The sequence below is a fragment of the Trichosurus vulpecula genome, chromosome 5 (assembly GCF_011100635.1).
Source record: "Trichosurus vulpecula isolate mTriVul1 chromosome 5, mTriVul1.pri, whole genome shotgun sequence".
Taxonomy (NCBI): Eukaryota; Metazoa; Chordata; class Mammalia; order Diprotodontia; family Phalangeridae; genus Trichosurus; species Trichosurus vulpecula.
Window position 1 is genome coordinate 168,341,565 of NC_050577.1, and position 20,315 is coordinate 168,361,879.

The 20,315-nt window shown below is 38.7% G+C and overlaps 1 protein-coding gene across 3 annotated transcripts in view; it reads left to right on the forward strand.

Moving 5' to 3' along the window:
- The first annotated feature begins 8,904 nt into the window (after positions 1-8,904).
- UPF2 (UPF2 regulator of nonsense mediated mRNA decay) overlaps positions 8,905-20,315 on the forward strand; it is a 131,087-nt gene continuing 119,676 nt past the window's right edge. Inside the window, exons 1-3 of one of the 3 annotated variants that reach the window (XM_036759665.1) lie at positions 8,905-9,068; positions 14,044-14,423; positions 17,370-18,149. In XM_036759665.1, the coding sequence (XP_036615560.1) occupies positions 14,062-14,423; positions 17,370-18,149 (1,142 nt within the window). In that variant the 5' untranslated portion in view covers positions 8,905-9,068; positions 14,044-14,061. Of the gene's footprint in view, positions 9,069-9,306; positions 9,367-14,043; positions 14,424-17,369; positions 18,150-20,315 lie in introns of those variants that run through there. The other 2 variants (XM_036759667.1, XM_036759666.1) reach the window with 2 other exon arrangements.

The following is a 20,315-nucleotide window of genomic DNA, read 5'->3' on the forward strand; positions in this document are numbered from 1 at the left end:
TTCAACTGTTAAATGGGGATAATAACGATCACATGAATAATAATAATGATAATCCCTACCTCCCAGGTTTGTTGAGAGGATCAAATGAGATATTTATAAAGCACTTAGTTAAGCACTGTGCCTGGCACATAGTAGCTACTTAATAAATGTTAACTGATTGATTGCTAGGGGTTTGTGGGGTATCCCAGGCCCTCAGTCTCCAGCCTCCACTTCAGCCTAGTGTTGTTTAGCTTGGGTATAAATTCGTACTGCCACCCTTTTCTAGTGACCACAAAAATCTTTCCTTTTTGGTTCCTTTTGTTTAAACAGAATATTCTTTTTTTAAAATAAAGGCCTGGAGTAGAATTTATTATGAAAAAAAGCAGGGGTAACAATCATGATCTCAGACAAACTTAAAGCCAAATCAGATATAATCAAAAGAGAAAAATAAGGAAACTACACAATGTGTCAGCAATATTATTTAATTTGTTTCAGATCATTTAAAATAACTAGATAGCACGAAATACCTGAGAGTATACCTACCAAAACAGACACAGGAACTACATGAACATAAACATAACACATTTTTATACAAATAAAGTCAGATGTAGAAATTGAAGTAATATTTATTGTTCATGGGTAGGTAAAGCCAATATAATAAAAAATGACAACTCTACCTAACTAATCTATTTATTCAATTCCATCTCAATTAAATTACTAAAAAATTATCTTACTGTTAGGAAAAAGAATAACAAAGTTAATTTAGGAGTACAAAAGGTCAGGAACTTCAAAGAAACCAGGGGAAAAAAGATGTAAAGGATGCAGATTCAACAGTGTCAGACCTTAAACTATATTATAAGGTGAGAGTATTGTTGAAGTGTAAAATGGATACTTTTGATTATTTTAAATTAAAATTTTCTTGTATAAATAAAATCTATGCAGCCAAGAATAGAAGGAATGCGAAGAATTGGGAAGGAAAAACTTTCACAGACAATCTCTCAGATAGGATGTGATTGGGTAGAATATTCTTGTGGTGTAGGAAATGATGAGCTGCTTGATTTAGAAATACATGGAAAGACTTGGACTTATAAAGGAAGATGCTATTCACCTTCAGGGAAACAGATGACAAGTAGTAATAAGCATAGTATGGTCATATATATATGTATGTGTGTGTATGTCTGGGGGTGTGTGTGTGTGTGTGTGTGTGTGTGTACCGTATTTCCCCATGCATAAGACACACCTTAATTTTGGAGCCCGAAACTTGAAAAAAATGTATTTACATAAAGTTATTGAACTCAAGTTTTATTCATCATAAAATTCATACAATAATACGATGAAACTCAAGGACCTTCTGCTTATAGCTTTCAGGCCTCTTTTGGCAAGTCTGGTGCACGCACGCATGCTTAAAACTATTCCGTTTCATGAACCTGAAGCACCAATTGTGTCTTCCTTTGAAATCAATAACTTCTTTTTCATCAGCAATTCTTCTTGCCTCATGCTGAACCATCTTTGTGGACACAGGAATTCCAGCTGCCCTTTGTTCTTCAATCCATATCTTCAATTCCCTCTCTAAATCAGGCCATTTTGCTGACTTGCCTCTCATGACCTTCTTTTGCTGTGGCATTTTCAGTAGGGTTTCTTCTTCCTGTAGCCAGTCTTGGATTGTTTTCTCAGTTGGAGGAGGACCATACTTAGGTTCAGCAGCATGATTTCCACTCACTTTTGCAAACTGGATCACTTTTAACTTGAATTCAGCACTGCACGAAAATCTTTTCTGAGCCATTTCTGGGTAGAATGTGGCAAAACTTAACTTAATATACCGGTAATAAATGCGAACCAACAAGCTCAAAGACAACAAGTGTGGAAAAAGCAGGAAATGCAAGTAAAAAAATCTACAACCACTGTATAAGATGCACCCAGTTTTTAGACCCCAAATTTTTTGAAAAAGGGTGTATCTTATACATGGGGAAATACAGTAAGTGTATATGTGTATATATGTATATGCTTATAGATATCTATACATATTTTTATGTATATGTATGTGTGTGTGTGTGTGTATAACTGTAGCCTTCTTTACAGCAGGGCAGGAAGGGGAAAAATAAAGTAAAAAGTACACAGCAGAGAACAAAAGCAAACCTAGAAGAAAGCAAAGAAAAGCTGGGCAGCTTTGAAAATAACATGTAGTATTTATTACATAGGTTTTCTTGAAATAGAAATTTATTGTTTTATATTGAATTCTTTCTTATGTTCTGCTGTGTGTAGGTGGCAATATTTTTTTCTTTTCTCATTTTATATTTAAGTTTAAAATTACAAAAAACATTAGTTTCAAAAAAAAAAAGGAAGCTATTGTAATCATCTAGACATATGGATGGGAAAAAAAGTATAAAAAAAAGGGATGATATAGAAATGCAAAAAAACAAACAAACCCTAAAGTTACCAATGATCTCTTAATTGACAAAACAAATGACCATTTCTCAATCTTCATTCTTTTTGCCCACTCTGCAGGTTTTGACACTACTGATCACCCTCTTCTCATTGAAACTTTTCTCTCTAGGTTTGCATGACACTCCTCTCTCATGGTTCTCTTCCTATTCTATGACAGCTCCTTCTCACTCTTCTTTGTCGTAGCTTCTAAATAATGTCCACTAATCATTGTTGTCCCTTAGGCTCTGTCCTGGCTCTATTCTCTTTTCCCTCTATACTATTTCACTTGGTGATCTCTTCAACTCTTATGGATTCACTTATCATCTTTATGCTGCTAATTCTCAGACCTATTTATCCAGGCCTAATTTGTTTGCTCACCTTCAGTCTTGCATCAAAAACTGCCTATTGGATATCTTAAATTGGATGTATCATAGACATCTTAAACTCAGCATGTCCAAAACTCAACTCATCCCTTCTCTCAAACTGCCCCCTCTAACTTCCCTGTTACTGTTGGGGGCACCATGATCCTTAGGTTTAAAATTTAGGTGTCATCCTCGACTCCTTACTCTTCTTCACCCCCCCATATTCAAACTGTTGGCAAGGCAAGTTGGCTTTACCTTCATAACATCTCTCACGTATGCCTCCTCTGATAAAGGCACCACAGTAGTATAGGCTGTTATCACCTCACGCCTGGAATATTGCAATAATAGACTGCTGGTTTGTCTTCCTGCCACAACTCTCTCCTCAGTCCAGTCCATCTTCCATTCAGCTGCCAAAGAGATCTTTGTAAAGTATAGGTCTGACCATGTCATCTGCCTATTCAATAAACTCTAGTGGCTCCTTATTACCTCCAAGGATCAAAGACAAAATATTCTATTTGGTGTTCAAAGTCCTTCATCACCAGTCCCCTCCTCCATCCCACCTCAGCCACACACTAATATGGTCTCTTAATCTTACTATTACCCACAAATGTACCACATCTATGTTCAGGAACTCTGAAATCTCTATATACAACTATAATCCATTGACTTTTCAACTCTTCCTCTGCCTTTCCTTACAAAACATTACTCTTTGTCTGTCCAGTGGCTTCCAATCCCGCAACCCCTCAATTCTGTCTCAGGCTATCTTCTCTGTGTTAACCATTCTTTCTTCTTTTCCCCATCTTGGTGCCTTGGTGAACCAATTCAACTCTACTCTGATTTCCTCTCTTGAATTTCTAGTCCCCTTGTTATATTGCTGATTCCAACCCTCCAAGCTTCAGCCTTGGATCACTCCCACTATTGCTGAATGAAGACACGAACATTGTGACCGGGTCCACTACAAATTTATGTTACACAATCTCAGTTGGGCTTTTACTACTGTTGAGCCATCCTATCATACCCCTCCCCCATCAACTCATGATCCCACTCTACACAGCAGCTCTTCCCGACCTTTTTATCCATCCTCAAACTTCCCATGGCTCCCATTCCTCCCACTTTCATCTGACAACCTTGCCTTATACTTTATAGAAAAAAATTAAGGCCATTCACCAAGAACTCTTTCTTCTTGCTTCTTCCTCATCCTCTATCACTCAGGTGCTTTTTGCCACTCTCTCCTCCCTCATCCCTGAAGTAGCCTTACTTCTTAAGACTAACTCCTCTCTTTCTTCAAATGATCCCATTCCATCTTGTCTCCTCTAACAGAGTGCCCCCATGTGATCCCCACTCTTTCACCTATTTTCAACCTCTCCCTGTCTACTGGCTCATTCCTTACTGCCTACAAACATGCCCATGTCTCCCCATCCTGAAAAAAAATCTTGCTTGATGCTTCTATCCTTACTAACTATGGTCCTATATCTTTTCTGCCATTTGTAACTGAACTCTTTGACAAGGCCATACATAATAGGTGTCTCTACTTTCTCTCGTCTCACCTCTTAATTCCTTACAACCTGGCTTCTGACCTTCTCATTCCACTGAAACTGCTCTCTCCAAAGTTACTAATGATGTCTTAGTTGCTAAATCCCATGACTTTTTCTCTATCTTCATTTTCCTCTAATCTTGAATCTCCAACTGCCTTTCAGACATCTTGAACTGGATGTCCAGTAGATATATCAATATGTCCACAATAGAACTCATTAGTTTTGTCCCTAAGCCTCCCCCTCCTCCTACTTTCCCTATTACTGTAGAGGGCAACATTATCCTTCTAGTTGCTCAGGCTTGCAATCTAGAAGTCATCCTGGATTCCTCACTATCACTTACTCTCCATATTTTAGCTATTGTCAAAGCTTTTTCAATTTTGCCTTTGCAACATCTCTTGAACACACTCCCTTCTGTCCTCTGACACTGCTACTATTCTGGTGCAGGACCTCATCATTTCGTGCCTTGATTATTGTAATAGCCTGCTAGTGAGTCTGCCTTTCTCAAGTGTCTCTCCACTCCAATCCATCTTCCAATTACAAGTGATTTTCCTAAAACATAAATCCAATCATGTCATCCCCCTACTCAGTAAACTCTAGTGGCTTCCTATTGCTTCCAGGAGCAAATACAAAATGCTTTGTTCTTCATTCTGGCCTCCTCCTACCCTTCCAGTCTTTTTACTCCCCAACAAGTATTCATTGAACCAGTGACTCTGGCCTCCTGGCTGTTCCATGAAGAAGACTTTCCATGTCTTGACTGAGTATTCTCTCTGGCTATCCTCCATGCCTGGAATGTATTCCCTCCTCTATTCTGACTACTGATCTCCCTGGCTTCCTTTCAGTCCCAACTAAAATCCCTTCTTTTCTAGGAAACCTTCCCCAATTCTCTTAATTCTAGTACCTTTCCTCTGTTAATTATTTTCTCTTTACCCTGTCTATAGCTTGCTTTGTATAGAGTTGTTTGCATGTTGTCTTCCCGCTAGATTATTAGCTCCTTAAGGGCAAGGATTGTCTTTTGCCTCTTTTTGTATCTGGCACTTAGCACAGTGCCTGGCACATAGTAGGAACTTAATAAATGTTAATGATTATTCCACATTTATACTGCCTCACCTTTGTATCCAAAAGAAAGTTTATTTTTTCAACTCTTCAATCTAAGCCTGCTCATTGTATGGAGTTCAGTTTCATTTTATAGTTCTTCCTATTTGCATTATGGTAATCATTGTATATATTGTTTTCCTAGTTCTTTTTATTTTTACTCTGTATCAGTTTACATAAATCTTTCCATATTTTTCTGAAATCTTCATTCCAATCTTAAAGCAATGATTCTTGACCTTAGTTTTGTGAAGTTAGGGAATCTCTAGTTATCTTCAGAGATATCACAAAATTGTTAAATTAAAAAATGTAACATTTTGTTTAGATATAAAGACACTTCCTCAAAACCCTTCTATAAAGTATATCTCCCAGAAAAATGATTGTTAAAAGTGAGAGAGGACTGTCACAAATTTTTTTTACAAAAACCTTTAATTCATTTAAATTCCTTGTATCTATGTAATTCAGATTTCCCTGAACTGTCTCCATTTAAAATTTTCTGCCCCATTGCTGTTGCAGTCTAGGGATGTTGGGAACCCCAAAATTCAAGGGCAAACAATGCGGGTCCTGCCTCGAATGAATTCGACCCAAGCCTTTCAGGGAGACAAGGTTTATTAAAACACAGGTTGGAGTGGGCGAGATTTTAAGAATCTATGCTATTTGTGACACTTTCATTGACAAGCAGACTAGACTCTTAAGGAATCTGAGCACTTTAACGGAAGCAAGATGGATCTTTTACACAGTAAGACTGTGGGAAGGTCTGGATGTGATCTAGGAATGGCCAAGTAGTCTGAGGTGACTGGGAGGTAATAGACCCAGAGGTAACAGAGAAGTCTAGATGGAATCAAAGAGTTGTGGTCTAGAGTGGGGCCAGCTATAGACAAAGAGGGCCACAATAAAAGGGCAGTTGGAAGGATTAACTGGGAAGGGTCTCAGGCTAATTCCAAGGACCTAGGCCATATGGGAAAGTCCAGGACCTTTTAGGGGTCCATCATTAGTGCCCCATCATTGCCAGTCAATAAACATTAAGTGCTTACTATGTGCCAGGCACTATACTAAGTGATGGGGATACACATATCTGCAAAGACAGAGCTTACAATCAAGGAGCTTACAATCAAATGGGGGAAGATGCATTAAAGGAAGCTGAAAATTCAAATTGAGGACAAGACTATGATGAGCCCGCTCCTTAAATAAAGGTCCTAGAGCTCATGGCTCTGTCCTTAGGCAGAGAGTCCAATCAGAGGTGCAGAAGGTACTGATGAGATGTGAGTACTCAGGCAGATTCAATTTTGCAGGATGAGGTTTCCCAGGGATAAGTTTCTTTTTTTAAAAAATTTAATTTAAAAATTAATTAATTTTTAGTTTGCAACATTTGATTTTATAATATTTTGAGTTCTAAATACTCCCCCCTCTCTTTTCCCCAAGACGGCATGCAATCTGATATAGGCAAGAAATGTTTGATCATACTAAACATATTTCCACATTAGTCATGTTGTGAAAGAAGCATCAGAACAAAAGGGAAAAATCATGAGAAAGAAAAAACAAAAAAACAACCAAGGAAAGAGAAAATAGTATGTTTCAGTCTGCATTCAGACTCCATAGTTCTTTCTCTGGATATGCATAGCATTTTCCATCATGAGTCTTTTGGAATTGTCTTTAGATCATTGCATTGCTAAAAAGAGCTAAGTCTAACAAAATCAGTCATTGTACAATGTTGCTGTTACTGTGTACAATGTTCTCCTGCATCAGTTCATGCAAGTCTTTCCAGGTTTTTCTGAAGTCTGTCTGCTCATCATTTCTTAGGGAGCAATAGTATTCCACTACATTTGTATAGCACAACTTGTTCAGCCATTCCCCAATTGATGGGCATCCCCTCACTTTCTAATTCTTGGCCACCACATAAAGAGCTCCTACAAATATTTTTGTACATGCAGGTCCTTTTCCCATTTTTGTAATCTCTTTGGGATACAGACCTATTTTGCTGGATCAAAGGGTATGCACAGTTTTATAGCCTTTTGGGCATGGTTCCAAATTGTTCTCCAGAATGGTTAGATAAGTTCACAACTCCACCAACAATGGATCAATGTTCCAATTTTCCCACACCTTCTCTAACATTTATCTTTTTTCCTGTTTTGTCATGTTAATCCATCTGATAGGTGTGAGGTGGTACCTCGGAGTTGTTTTAATTTGAATTTCTCTAATCAATAGTGATTTATAGCAATTTTTCATGTAACTATACATAGCTTTAATTTCTCCATCTGAAAACTGCCTATTTGTATCCTTTGATCATTATCGATTGGGGAACAGATGAGTTTCTTAATGCATGATGGAAAGATCCAAAGAAGTCTAAGAGCAGCATAGTTGGTGGGACATTATCGTCATATGTCGAACGTCTGTCTCCCTTTCTTTTCTACCCAAATTGTCAGATCAAGTATTCCCATTTTTGATTGGAGAACATGATCATTTTATGCACATAGCACTTTTAATAAAAGAGGGAGGATTTGTTGGGAAATTAAATATGATATTGCAACACCCATTAGGCTGGAAATCCCACCATTAAGAACTGAAAACGGAGAAAGGTGCGTTCACGATGCATTCCAACACTCATAACAGACGTTTCGCTTCCTCATGTCTACAGTGAAACCAGGACATTGGTTAGGTGATGTAAAGATTTTTAAAAGTTAGGGGGTGACGTGGGCATGCTCAATAGGTCAGGGAGGTCTCATGGGAATTTTTCGGAAACAAACCTACTTAAACTGGTTCTTTCCAAGAAAGGCGTGGGAATTGAGACTCCTCCTATTTGGGAGAGTGGAGGACTTTTTGGCAAAGATTTTAAAATTCCTTTATTTTCGCTGCCCCCTTTCTCTTCGAATCCTTAAGTAGTTAAATCTCTTACAACATCTCCTATGTTCTAATGAATGACTCCCTTCCCAAAGCCCAAATCTTTCTTCTCCCACTCTCATCATCAAACTTTTTCTTCTCAAACCTTAACCCTTACGTTGCTATCAAACTATCCTTAACTTTGTCCCCAACGTGCTCCCGTAGTTGCTCTTGGCTCCTCCCCCAGGGCCTCATGTCCCAGTTCTCACCCCCTCCTTAGGTGAGGCTGCGCCTGCGTACTTCTCTTTCCTGCTCTCTCCCTTTCCTGGTGACCAACCCACTTCCTGTCTCCCAGCCATCAGAACGCTCCTCCTTTCCTTTGCTGGGGCCCCAGGTTGAGTAGGTGGTAGTGGGTGGAGAGAGGTGGAGGAGGTTGTCTGTGATAACGCCTGTCTGAAAATCCCACTTGTCTCCCCGCTCGACCGCTCCCAGCAGGCAGCCTGAACTTGTCAGGGTGGGGTGGTTCGGTTTTCCGTAGAGAACCTGGAGGTCTCCATCCAGGAACCAAGGAGCGGGTGGTAGGCAACCACCCTAAAGGTGGAGAGCCGAGAGACTTTCGTTCAGGCAATCGCGCGGACAGCTTCTTCTTTCCACCTCCCTCCGCCCCGCCCCCACCCGCAGTTCGGGTCCGCGTTGGTGAGTGGCGGGCGGGAGGGCCAGCGGGCGGGGGGAGGGAGGGGGAGCTGTGGGGAAGGCGGGTCCTCGTCTGGGAGATAGGTGAGGGGGGGAGGGGAGAGAGGAGAGCCGGAGCGGTAGAGTTGGTGCTGGGAAATCCGGGGCTGATGTTGACAACAGGCGAGAGGTGAGTGCTGGGGACGGAACCTCTTCCCTCTCCACATTTGCCCTCAGCCTCGGAGGCAGGAGTCGCGGGCTAGCGGGAGGGAAACCTGCCCTCCCAGCTCCCTGGGGCGGGCGGGGGGGGGGAGGGAGGGACACGAAGGAGGCGCCTCCCCCCCCCATACCTTAGCTGCCTGTGGGGACCGAGGAAGGGACGGAGGCGACAGGGTGGCCCTCCCCCGGCCCCCGCCCACCGGAGGAGGGGAAGGACGGGGTGCGCCCCCCTCGGAGTCTGGGCCGGGCCGAGGGCTGGAGGTGGAGAGGTCCGAGGGAGTTGGGGGGCGTGGAGGGGGGAGAGTTGAGGAGCGATTTTCGGTTTTTTTGTGGGGGGAGCTGTTGGGGGCGGGCGGTGCTTCGAGGAGCATCGGTGGCTGGGTGAGCATGAGGTGTGCAGCGGGCGTGTGAGCGGCTGGAGGTGCGTGTGCCCTGGGGCCAGGGGAGCCGGGGGCCACGAGCAAAACGAGGTGTTAGAGGAGCGTGGGAAAGGAAAGGAAAGTTTGCCGGGGCTGAGCGTGGCACCAGTAAGGGAGGGAGAGCGCAGAGAGCCGCGAGCTGGGCTGTGGGCAGCCGGCGTGCGTGGGACAGGGACTCTGGTGCGGGGAGGGTCCGGTGCAAGTGTCATTTGGGTTTAACTTCGGTAGATCCCTTCTCCACCTGCGCCTCCCAAGGGCCTCCACCAGACTGGTAGGCTTAAGGTCTGTCACAGCAGGGCCACTTAAGTTGCCTGTCCAAGAAGACTCTTTATACGCTGCTTTTCTCTTTTAGCATTTTTGCCCTCATTCGCCTAAGAGGGGGAAAGTGAGCTGTACGTAATAACTCTCGAGAATCGAAAGCAAGTCTGATAGACTCACCCTTTTTTTTAAAATCTACTCTGGCTTTTTTCTTCTCTTGTTAAGTGTTGGGAGTTTTGGGTTAACTTAGCTTAGGTCCATTCTACCTTTGTAGACCTTCATAGTGCTGTAAACGTTGGTGAAACTTGCGCACACACACACACACTCCCTTTTAAACTTTTGTGACTGCTGTTATTCTTTAAAATATAAAAATTATGGACAGGAAACAGATTTGTTTGACTTGTGTACAATAATACCCTTTAGTGGAAGCTTGAAAAACATGGGAACAGAGGGTAAACCAATATTCTCTTATTGACTTAAAGAGTATTCTTAGAGCACTAATTTTATATTTTAACCTGTAATCCATATGTTAGCTCTCAAAAGGAAAATGATACCTATCATATTCTCTTTGTTCACTCTAGGGAAGTAGGTGGTGAGGTGCTTTGTGCTGTTAGGGGAATGGTAGCTAAGTAACAGCTTCCAAATGTTAATCAATAAATGTTTCAAGACTTCCCTATCCACAGTTGATAGTAGCTCACTTTGATACAGCGCTTTAGTATTTTGAAGTGCTTTCCTCATGTAAGAATTATTATCCCCATTTTACAGATGAGGAAACCGAGGCAGAGATGTTAAGTGACATTTCCCAGGGTCACACAACTAGCTAGTTAGTATCTGAGCTGGGAGTTGAACTCAGGTCCTCCGATTTTCAGCCCAATGCTTTTTCCATTACTTTAGGCTGCCTTCTCACAACAAATGGAAACCCTGCCTTTTCAAATACTGTATTAGAAGTCAGGTACCAAATACATTTCTGGGTGACATGGATAATAGTGGCACCTGGATCATAGATTTAGAGATAGAACAGTCATTTAATTCAGCCCTTTTTAAGGAAACTCAGTCCTCAAGATGTTAAGTAACGTGTATAGTTTCATACAAGTTGTAGAAGCAGAGGCAGAAATTGAACCCAGGTCCCAACTCCAATTCCAGTTCTCTTTCCACTGTTCTGAACTGCCTTTGTGAATGGAGAGCTCTCAGACAATGCGGTTTTCTTTAAATGATCATTCTCTGTTGCTTCAATAATAGGATTTAACATTTTTACTTCGATTATTTTTAATACTTATTGTAAACTTTTCCAGCATTTATACCTGATCTAAGCAGAGAATTTCAGAATTGTAGAATAATTTCAGCATTATGTCAAAAGTAATGTAGTATATAGCTGAACTTTTAAGTTGAAATGTTAAAACAGGACTTGTTTTGGGTCTACTGGGCTTTTTTTTTTCCACTTGGCTTTCTAGATAAGGGAGATAAATTGGCATAGTGGGAAGAGCATTGGATGGGAAGTAAGGAGACTTAGGTTGCAGTTCTGATACTATACCTTTAACTGGCTTTAGTCATCTTTGAACTTCCCTGAGTCTCCTGGGCTAAAATGAAAGAGTTTGACAAGTTGATTTCCAAGATCTCTTCCAGTTAAAATAAAAGTTAACTTTTATTGTGTTCAGAAACTTCTGTAGACCATCTGGTTTATATAGATAATTGTGCTTTTATCTGAACTTTTTGTAGTAGATAAATTTGCTAATGATTCATTTTAAATAGCAATTTTCAGTACTAGGACAAGTGAATGAAAAAGTGTTTACTAAATATTACTAAATTATAATATTATAAAATTATTTAATATAATTAAATGGTCATTATGTGCAAACCACTGTGCTAAGCCCTAAAACCAGTCTTTGGCCTTCAGTAGCTTATATTCTAAGAGGGTAAGGCAAATGGGGAGTGGTATCTTTCCTGGACACAGAGGGGTTGGTTCCATGTTTTAAGATTAAAGATTTAAGAGAGAAGCTTCATTTTCTAATAATGTAAAATGTGCATACAGTTTGCAAGGCTATTAAAGCATAAACGATTTCTCTTTATAAATGTCACTGATTTTATTTTTGGAACTGATAGATTTGTAATTGATAGATTTTATTATTTTTTAAGAAGAAAAATAACCTCTGGATTTAATCTTCGTAACTTAATATGCTAAATTTTTAATGTCTCTGTCCCTTGCTCATCCACAAACAGAAATCAGGTGGTATCTGTTTGGGTGCAAAATTAGAATTAATAAACACTAAATCCTGTGTTGACATTACTATTTGTTTCAAAGTAGTAATTGATCTATAAACCATAGATTGTGTAAGTGCTCTTTTGTTGGTGCATTATCAAATATCTTTTCATCCCTCCAATTGTTGCCTTTGTCCTCCTCTAAATCAGTCTTTCTTTCTTTGCAGGGGGGAAGGTAGGGCAATTGGGGTTAAATGACTTTTACCCAAAGTCACACAGCTAGTAAGTGTGTCAAGTGTCTGAGGCGGGATTTGAACTCAGGTCTTCCTTACTCCAGAGCTGGTGCTCTACTCACTGCACCACCTAGCTGTCCCTCCTCTAAATCTTTCACAGGGGATCCACCCAAAAGGCAGAGGGCATTTCAAATTGTTTGAATAGTGTAGAAATAATAATATTTTAAAAATACTTTAATTTGAACAAAATGCAACTCTTAAATGTCTGTGTTTTTTTAGTTCAGTCTTACACCCAGGTGTCAATTGCTAAGTACATTTTATTCAAACAAACAATATTGAGTTTCATTTATTATAAAGTTAGAAACCATGTTCAGAACTTAACTCTCAGTCTGATGTTAGAGCCCTGATTATTATTACATGCTTTTTGGGTAATGTGTTAGAGCCATCTATTAAAACTTCCTATTAAAGCTGTTATTTGCTGGAATTATAAGAATTGGGAACTGAATTTCCAGATATTAAATGGTACTGACTTGTGTATTTAAAAGAATTAAAAAAAGCCGGTAAATTGTTATTCTGGACTAAGAGAGCTTACCTCTGCTAGGCTACAGAGACCAAGAAAATTGGAAGGAAGAGGAAAGAATTAGAAAGGAGCATGGAGAAACAAATATATCTGGCAAATGGTATAAACATTTACCTCAAGTGGCCCTCAATAGCTGAATTAATTCGTGAAGAACGTGAAGTTGTAATTAATGTTATAAACATAATATTGAAAATATTTTGTTTATAAATATTTTGCATTATTCCTTGTTCAATCTGAATTTTAAAACACTTTGAAAATTCCACGTGCAATTTGTAAGGCACATTTTAAGAAAATTTGCAATGTTATTCTTCCTTAAATACATCTTGGCATTTTTTTTCTGGGTATGTTAAAATAAGTACCTGAATTTGGCTTTCACTTTGAAGAATGGTTGCCTGGGCCCTGAAAGATTTGCTTGCTTAGGATCACTTAGCCATTATTTGTCCTAGGCAGAACTCAAACCTAGGGTTTCCTGAGGTCTTCCTTGTTCTTCCTGACTCTAAGGCAATTTCTTTATCTGTTACACCAAGCTGCCTCTCAGTGTTATAATTATATCTTATGGCTAGATTTTTGCCTTCACATTATAATGACTTCAACCTCCTCTCCTTCTTAACCTGTTTTGTGTTTTGGATACCTTCTCAATAATGTTTTTAAATGCATAAAAATATGTCAAATTGCAAAGAAAAACCAATTACATTGAAATACAGTTAAAAGAATATTAAAAAGAAAACCCACAAAAGTTTAAAGACCACAGGTTAAGACCCACTGGTGTTAGAGTATCAACTGAAAAAAAAATTATTCCACCTCATGAAAAGTTTATTGTGATGCTTGGAGAAATTTGGTTTTAATGTTTTACTCAGATCAGTTTTTCTCGTAGCAGTTGTATGATCTATCGATTACATCAGTGAATGTGGGAATCTTATAGTTTTTTCCTGGCTTCATATAATGCTGGGTAAACCATCTACACTTTCTTTTCTGGAGGCATAACATGCTTCTGAGGAATATTGTGTAAGTTGCCTTTGTAAAGGTTGGTGAAATGTTTGCATGAAGGAAGATATTTTAAAATTTTGAAAGGCAGGTAGAATAGTGATAGAAGGGCTAAAAATTATCACAGGGACTTGTACTTTAATTTTACAAAAATTGAGTAATATTTAATTTTAACAGGCTGTCAACTTGTAATTCCTTTTTAGGAAATAAAGGCATACTACAAATTGCTAAGGAACATAACAGACTTAAAGTATTGATGGTCTTTTATTTTTGCAGATTGTCCTGGATAACATAATGCCAGCTGAGCGTAAAAAGCCAGCAAGTATGGAAGAAAAAGAATCTTTATTAAATAACAAAGAAAAGGAGTGTGGTGAAAGGCGACCAGTAAATAGCAGGGAAAAAACAAAAGATGATGTCAAACTTACCACCAAGAGAGATGTTGTTAAAGTGCCTGAGGATAAGAAGAAAAAATTGGAGGAAGACAAACGAAAAAAGGAGGACAAGGAGCGGAAGAAAAAAGAGGAAGAGAAGGTAAAAGCTGAGGAAGAATTAAAGAGACGAGAAGAGGAAGAAAAGAAGAAGCTTGAAGAGGAAGAGAGAAAGAAGCAAGAAGAGCGGGAGAAACGTCAACAAGAAGAAGCAGCTGCTCAACTGAAGTAAGGAGTGTCTTACTTATTTCTTCATAGAATTAGAGATTCAGAGCAACGGACTGTAGAAATATAATACTTATGGTCCCAGATGTTTTTCTAGTTTTCTTTTTGAAGGAATATAAAGGTTTAAAAAAATTAAAATGAAATTATTTTCTTAAGAGTAAGTTTTGACTTCATCTGTTGAATTGGGGCCGTATTCGGCAAATCATCAATTCTTAAACTGTTCTTAAGTGTGAATCTACTTAGTTAACATATTCCAAAAATACATCGAATGAGTAGAGAGTTTTGTATAGGGTAGTAAGATGAAACAAAACTCATTCTTTATTTAAGTGATGTGATACTATGTTCACATCTTTTCTGATGAAAATAAATTGACTTGTTAGTGTAGCTTTCCTAATTTCAAAATTGATGATATCAGTAAAGCAAGCATTTAGAATATTTCACTAGGTTCCAGAGAGATATAAAGTTCATACATGGTAATGGTCCCTGCTCTCAAGGAGCTTATAATAGGAGGCTAAATCTAGGTAGTTGTCATACCAATATTCATATTAGTTTTGAAGTGGAATGCTATAGGAAGTGTTAGTGGAAAGTTTGTTGCCAGGTGGGAGATTAAAGATGGGAAGTGTGAGCAAACACATCACTACAGTTGATGTTTGGTGGGACAGAGTTAACTCATTTGACTGGAGTATAGCATACATAAAGTGAAGTAATGTAAGATAAGCCTGGAAAACTAGGGTGGGTTGAAATTGCAAAGGTCTTTGAATGTCAGGAAAAGGAAATTACACTGGTGGGCTGTAGGGAGCCCTGTAGATTCTTGAGCAGGGGAATGATATGACCAGATTTATGCTTAACAGATGTTATCTTAGTAATGGTATGAAGGTGGATAGAAGTGGAAAGAACTGTTAGGAAACTATTTTAATCAGACCAGTAGAAAAGAATTGAAGACTGAACTGGGTTCATGGTTGTGGAAATAAGAGAGGAGAGGTTGGTAGCAAGAGCTGGAATCAGCATTTCAGGGGATCTTAGAGGCAAGGAAGAAGGGAAAAGTCAAGAGTTTACCTTGAGGTTACCAAAAGAAAGACTGTATGAATAGTGTCAGCACCTAGAGAAATGAAAAGGTGAACTTGGATTGGGACCTGTTGAATTTGAATTACAAGTGAGACATCTAGATGAAGGTGTGCACTAGGCACTTGGAAAGGTGGTAATTGGAGCCATGGAAATGAGTGGGATTACTGAGAGTTCATAGAGCATAGGCCCAAAGGCAGAACTGAGGGAGCCCCTACTCTAAATGGTGAGGAGGAGATGAACAGCCAGAAGGAGAAACAAAAGAGTTAAATGGGAAAGAGGACTAAGAGAATTCAGCATCTTTGAGGCTTAAGGAGGAGAGATTATCTCATTTGAGGGGAAAGGTAGTAGTATCAGAAGCTTCCAGGTTACAAGTTGTAGAGATCTCTGAATATAGATGAGTATTAGGAAAAAATTATTGGGGACAACTGCACACTTTGTAAAGCAGTTCATTTTCCATTGTTCTTTTAGTTTTTCTAATTCTATCAAATAGGAGCCTTTAGAACCTTTCTTGAGTAGAAAACTTGGCACTTGCTGAACACATTTTAGCACCTTTCTTTAACAAGCAGGTTATCCCTTGGCCTCAAAGCAGCAGTAGTTGCCCCAAGAATGTTCAAGACCTTGAGTCCCAAGGGTTTTCTGAATTTATGTTTCAGTTTTTTTTGTATTACTAATGACACATAGCTACTTTTCAAAAACTCTTTTGGGAGTATAAATGTCTTCAACTCATGTGGAAAGCAGATTTTAAAAGTTATGCATTTAACAGGGGCTATGTTGCCTTATGCTGTTTCACTTCTTAAAGGTATTACTTGATCATAGGATTTACATCTGGAAAGGACTTTTAGAGATCCTCTGGTCCAAACTCCTTATTTTATAGATGAAGAAACTGAGTCTTAAGGTCATGCAGATAGTAAATAGTAGATCTTAGACTTCCAACCCAGGCATGCTCTTGCCTTTCCATTGTCCTGCTTCTGATAGAGGCCACTTATATGTAGTTCATTAACCTTTGGTAGTATGGTAGGATCTTTAATGATTTCTGTTGCCGTACTGTGGTTCCTTTCCAGATTTTCTGTCTGCTTTTAGATTTTGGGCATTTCAAATCAACCAAGTTACACTTGACCACTGTGTGATAGAGGGTATATGGTTTCTACATTTTTATTGATTCACCTTTTTAGTTTGTTACTTTTTGACTACAGTATTATATTGTTGGCTTAAATTTAGCTTGTGAGTCCTCTGTCTTATCTATTTTATTAAAGATTTTGTGGATTTTTTTTAAACACTGTTAATCCTCATTTGACAGATCTTGTATTTTGCTTGCATAACCTGTATGAACCTAGGATTACCTATTCCATGAGGAGGCATTGAAGTAGGACTTTGTGGAGGAAAGTGGTCTTGCCCATTATTTTTAACAAACCCAAACATAGGATTATAGATTAAAGAAACCTTGAAGGTTATCTAGTCCAACTCTTGAAGCCAAGAATTTTCCTCCAGAGATATTTTATCCTTTAATTGTCCCTATTATATTTCATTTGACTTTAACTATCCACTTTCCCCCCTTAAGATTATTTTGAATTTAATTTGGTTCTTTACAGTGCCTTATCACCCAAAATTAATGCTATCAGCAGATAAAATGAATATATTCTTCCTTTGATCACATAAGACAATTTTCAAAATATTCAAAATAGTGAAAGTTAACATTTACATTTTTGGAAAGAATACCAACATTGCTGCAAGTGCCTTGGTTAAATAAAGCTCATACTATCGTTTTAATTCAGTAATTTCTGCTTTAGCTTCTGAACTTGAATTATGAGAGCGCTGTTTTTATGATGTGCCATTTATAAATGACTCACTCAAACACAAGATATTATTTGTTTTGTTTTTATGTAGAGAGAAAGAAGAATCCCATCAGCTTCATCAGGAAGCATGGGAACGACATCAAGCAAGGAAGGAACTCCGGAGCAAAAACCAAAATGCACCAGACAACCGACCAGAGGAGAATTTCTTTAGCAGATTGGACTCAAGTTTGAAGAAAAATACAGCGTTTGTCAAGAAATTGAAAACTATTACGGAGCAACAGAGAGACTCCTTGTCCCATGATTTTAATGGCCTCAATTTAAGCAAATACATTGCAGAAGCTGTTGCTTCTATTGTGGAAGCTAAGCTAAAAATTTCTGATGTGAACTGTGCCGTGCACTTGTGCTCTCTCTTTCATCAGCGTTATGCTGACTTCGCTCCATCTCTGCTTCAGGTTTGGAAAAAACATTTTGAAGCAAGAAAAGAGGAGAAAACTCCTAACATTACCAAACTAAGAACTGACTTGCGTTTCATTGCAGAATTGACCATAGTGGGGATTTTCACTGACAAAGAAGGTCTGTCCTTAATCTATGAACAGCTGAAAAACATTATTAATGCTGACCGTGAATCCCACACTCATGTGTCTGTGGTGATTAGCTTTTGCCGGCATTGTGGGGATGATATTGCTGGATTGGTACCAAGGAAAGTGAAAGGTGCTGCAGAGAAGTTTAACTTGAGTTTTCCTCCTAGTGAAATAATCAGCCCAGAGAAGCAACAGCCCTTCCAGAACCTGTTAAAAGAATACTTTACGTCTTTGACCAAACACCTGAAAAGGGACCACAGGGAGCTACAGAATATTGAGAGACAAAACAGGTGATTTTCAAATGTTTCTCAGGAGTTGAGAATTTATATTGGAGCACATACTTAAATGTTAAATCACGATGCCACTGAAAAAAACTTATGGAAAAGGGGCTGATTGCAGGTGATTTCCTTAAAATACCAGGAAATTTTCAATATGTCATACTTTTAAGAACTCATGTTTGAATATAAAACTATAGGAGATTTTGTTTTAGAGTCTGGCGAGTATTGTGGTTTTTACTTTGTAGCTTATTTATTCCATTTCTGTTCAGCTATGAATCTCATTTAAATTTGGGAATAGCATTTTGTTCTTTGTCACTTTTAACTGTTACTTATGTGCTCTTTTCTTTGTATAGCCTTTCCCCTTTCTCACTGCACTTGATACAGTAGATTTACTTTCATTATATCTATCCATATCAATGTCAGATGCTGGCACAATATAAAAGAATCTAGAGTAGAATCAGAAAAGAATTGCTTACTGAATAGAGGTAGTTCAGGTTTATGAATTTTGGACTCAGAATACCTTGACATTGACTCGGAAAATTCCTTAATTTGCTAAACAAACTACTTGTAGGCAACTATCTGAAATGTATTAGAGGAGCCCCTCTCAATTCCCAAGGGAATATATTCTGGAGAACTGATGGAGTATAGTACTTAATATGTACAGAAAAGTCTTCAATTTGGGTTCAGACATCAAAGTTTTAACACTGTATTAGTGCCTAGAGCTATAAAAAAGATTAACAAGCTACCACCTGTGGGCAATGTAGCTGCAGTAATTAATTTTTTGGTGGGAGGGCAGAGAGGCAATAAAGAAGTTATCAATGAACAGGAAAGTTTCATGCAATTACAGTCAGGTACTCTTAGAGGAAGCAGGGCCTCTCCTGTCCTCACCATTGTTTGTAGTAGTAGGAATTGTGGTTTTAAGTGGCTCTTTGGATAGACCAGGGAGGCCACTGAACCAGCACAAGAGATATAAATGAGAAGGACTGCAAATGGGAGAGGTTGGAGAGAAATGAAAGTTATGGACTCTTTCTGTATTTGCTAGAGGAAATTCAAGGTATTTTCAGAAATAAGGCGTCAACCAATTTAATAGTGGAGGACCAGAGTTCAAATCCTATCTCTATTGCTTGCTGCCTGTGTAACTTTAGCAAATCACTTAACTTCTTAGGGCCTCGTTTTTCTTATATCTAAAAAGAAGCTATTTGACTTAGTGGTCCTCTGAAAGTCCCTCCTAGCTCTAATCTATGATCCTATGAGTCATTGCCTTTGAACATCCATGGCTTTGGTAAATTTTGAAAGAGGAATCTCAAAATGCATGTATAGATTTTATAGTACTTAGGAGTTTTATATTTAATTAGTTTTTAAAAATTCTTACTGATATCATTTGTTTTTGTATCACCTACATTTCCCATTCTATCCCCTTCACTCCCCTACCAGAGAGTCATCCAACAAAGAATGAAAAAGAGGGAAAAAACAGTTTAGCCAAACTAACAGATTTTCTAAAAAGTATGACATAATGTGCATGTTCCACAGTTATAGACCTTAGCCTTTGTAAGGAAGTAGAGAAAGGTGCCTTTTCCTCTGTGGGGTTAAGCTTGGTGTTTATAGTTTTACAGCAGTGAGTTTTGATTGGTTTGTTATTCTTTCCATTTACATCAGGGCTGTCCAAAATGTGAGGGAGTGCATGCAGCCCCCGCAGTGCGATTTATGGGGCAGCCTACAACCATAGAAACTTACATAAATGCTTTAGTAAACGAAGCTGAGCTACTGCAGAGCCCTCACTAAAATGGCAAATCAAAATATATTGCCTATTGTTTCAATAAAGACCTAAGGTTGGACAGCCCTGATTTACATTGTTGTAGTCATTGTCTATATTATTTTTCTGGTTCTTCTTACTTCATTTTGCATGAGTTCATAGGAATCTTCCCCAGCTTCCCTGTATTCGTTATATTCATGTTTTCTTACATAGAGTAATATTCCATTATGTTCATGTATGACAGCTTAATTAGCCATTCCTCCAATTAATGGACTTCGTTTCCAGTTCTTTGCTATTACAAAAAAAAGTGATACTGTAAATATTTTGGTATATTTGGTAACTTTGTTTTTATCCTTTACTCTTTGAGGTAAATGTCTAGCAATGGAATCTCTGGGTATGAGGTTATAGACATTTTTAGTCTCTTT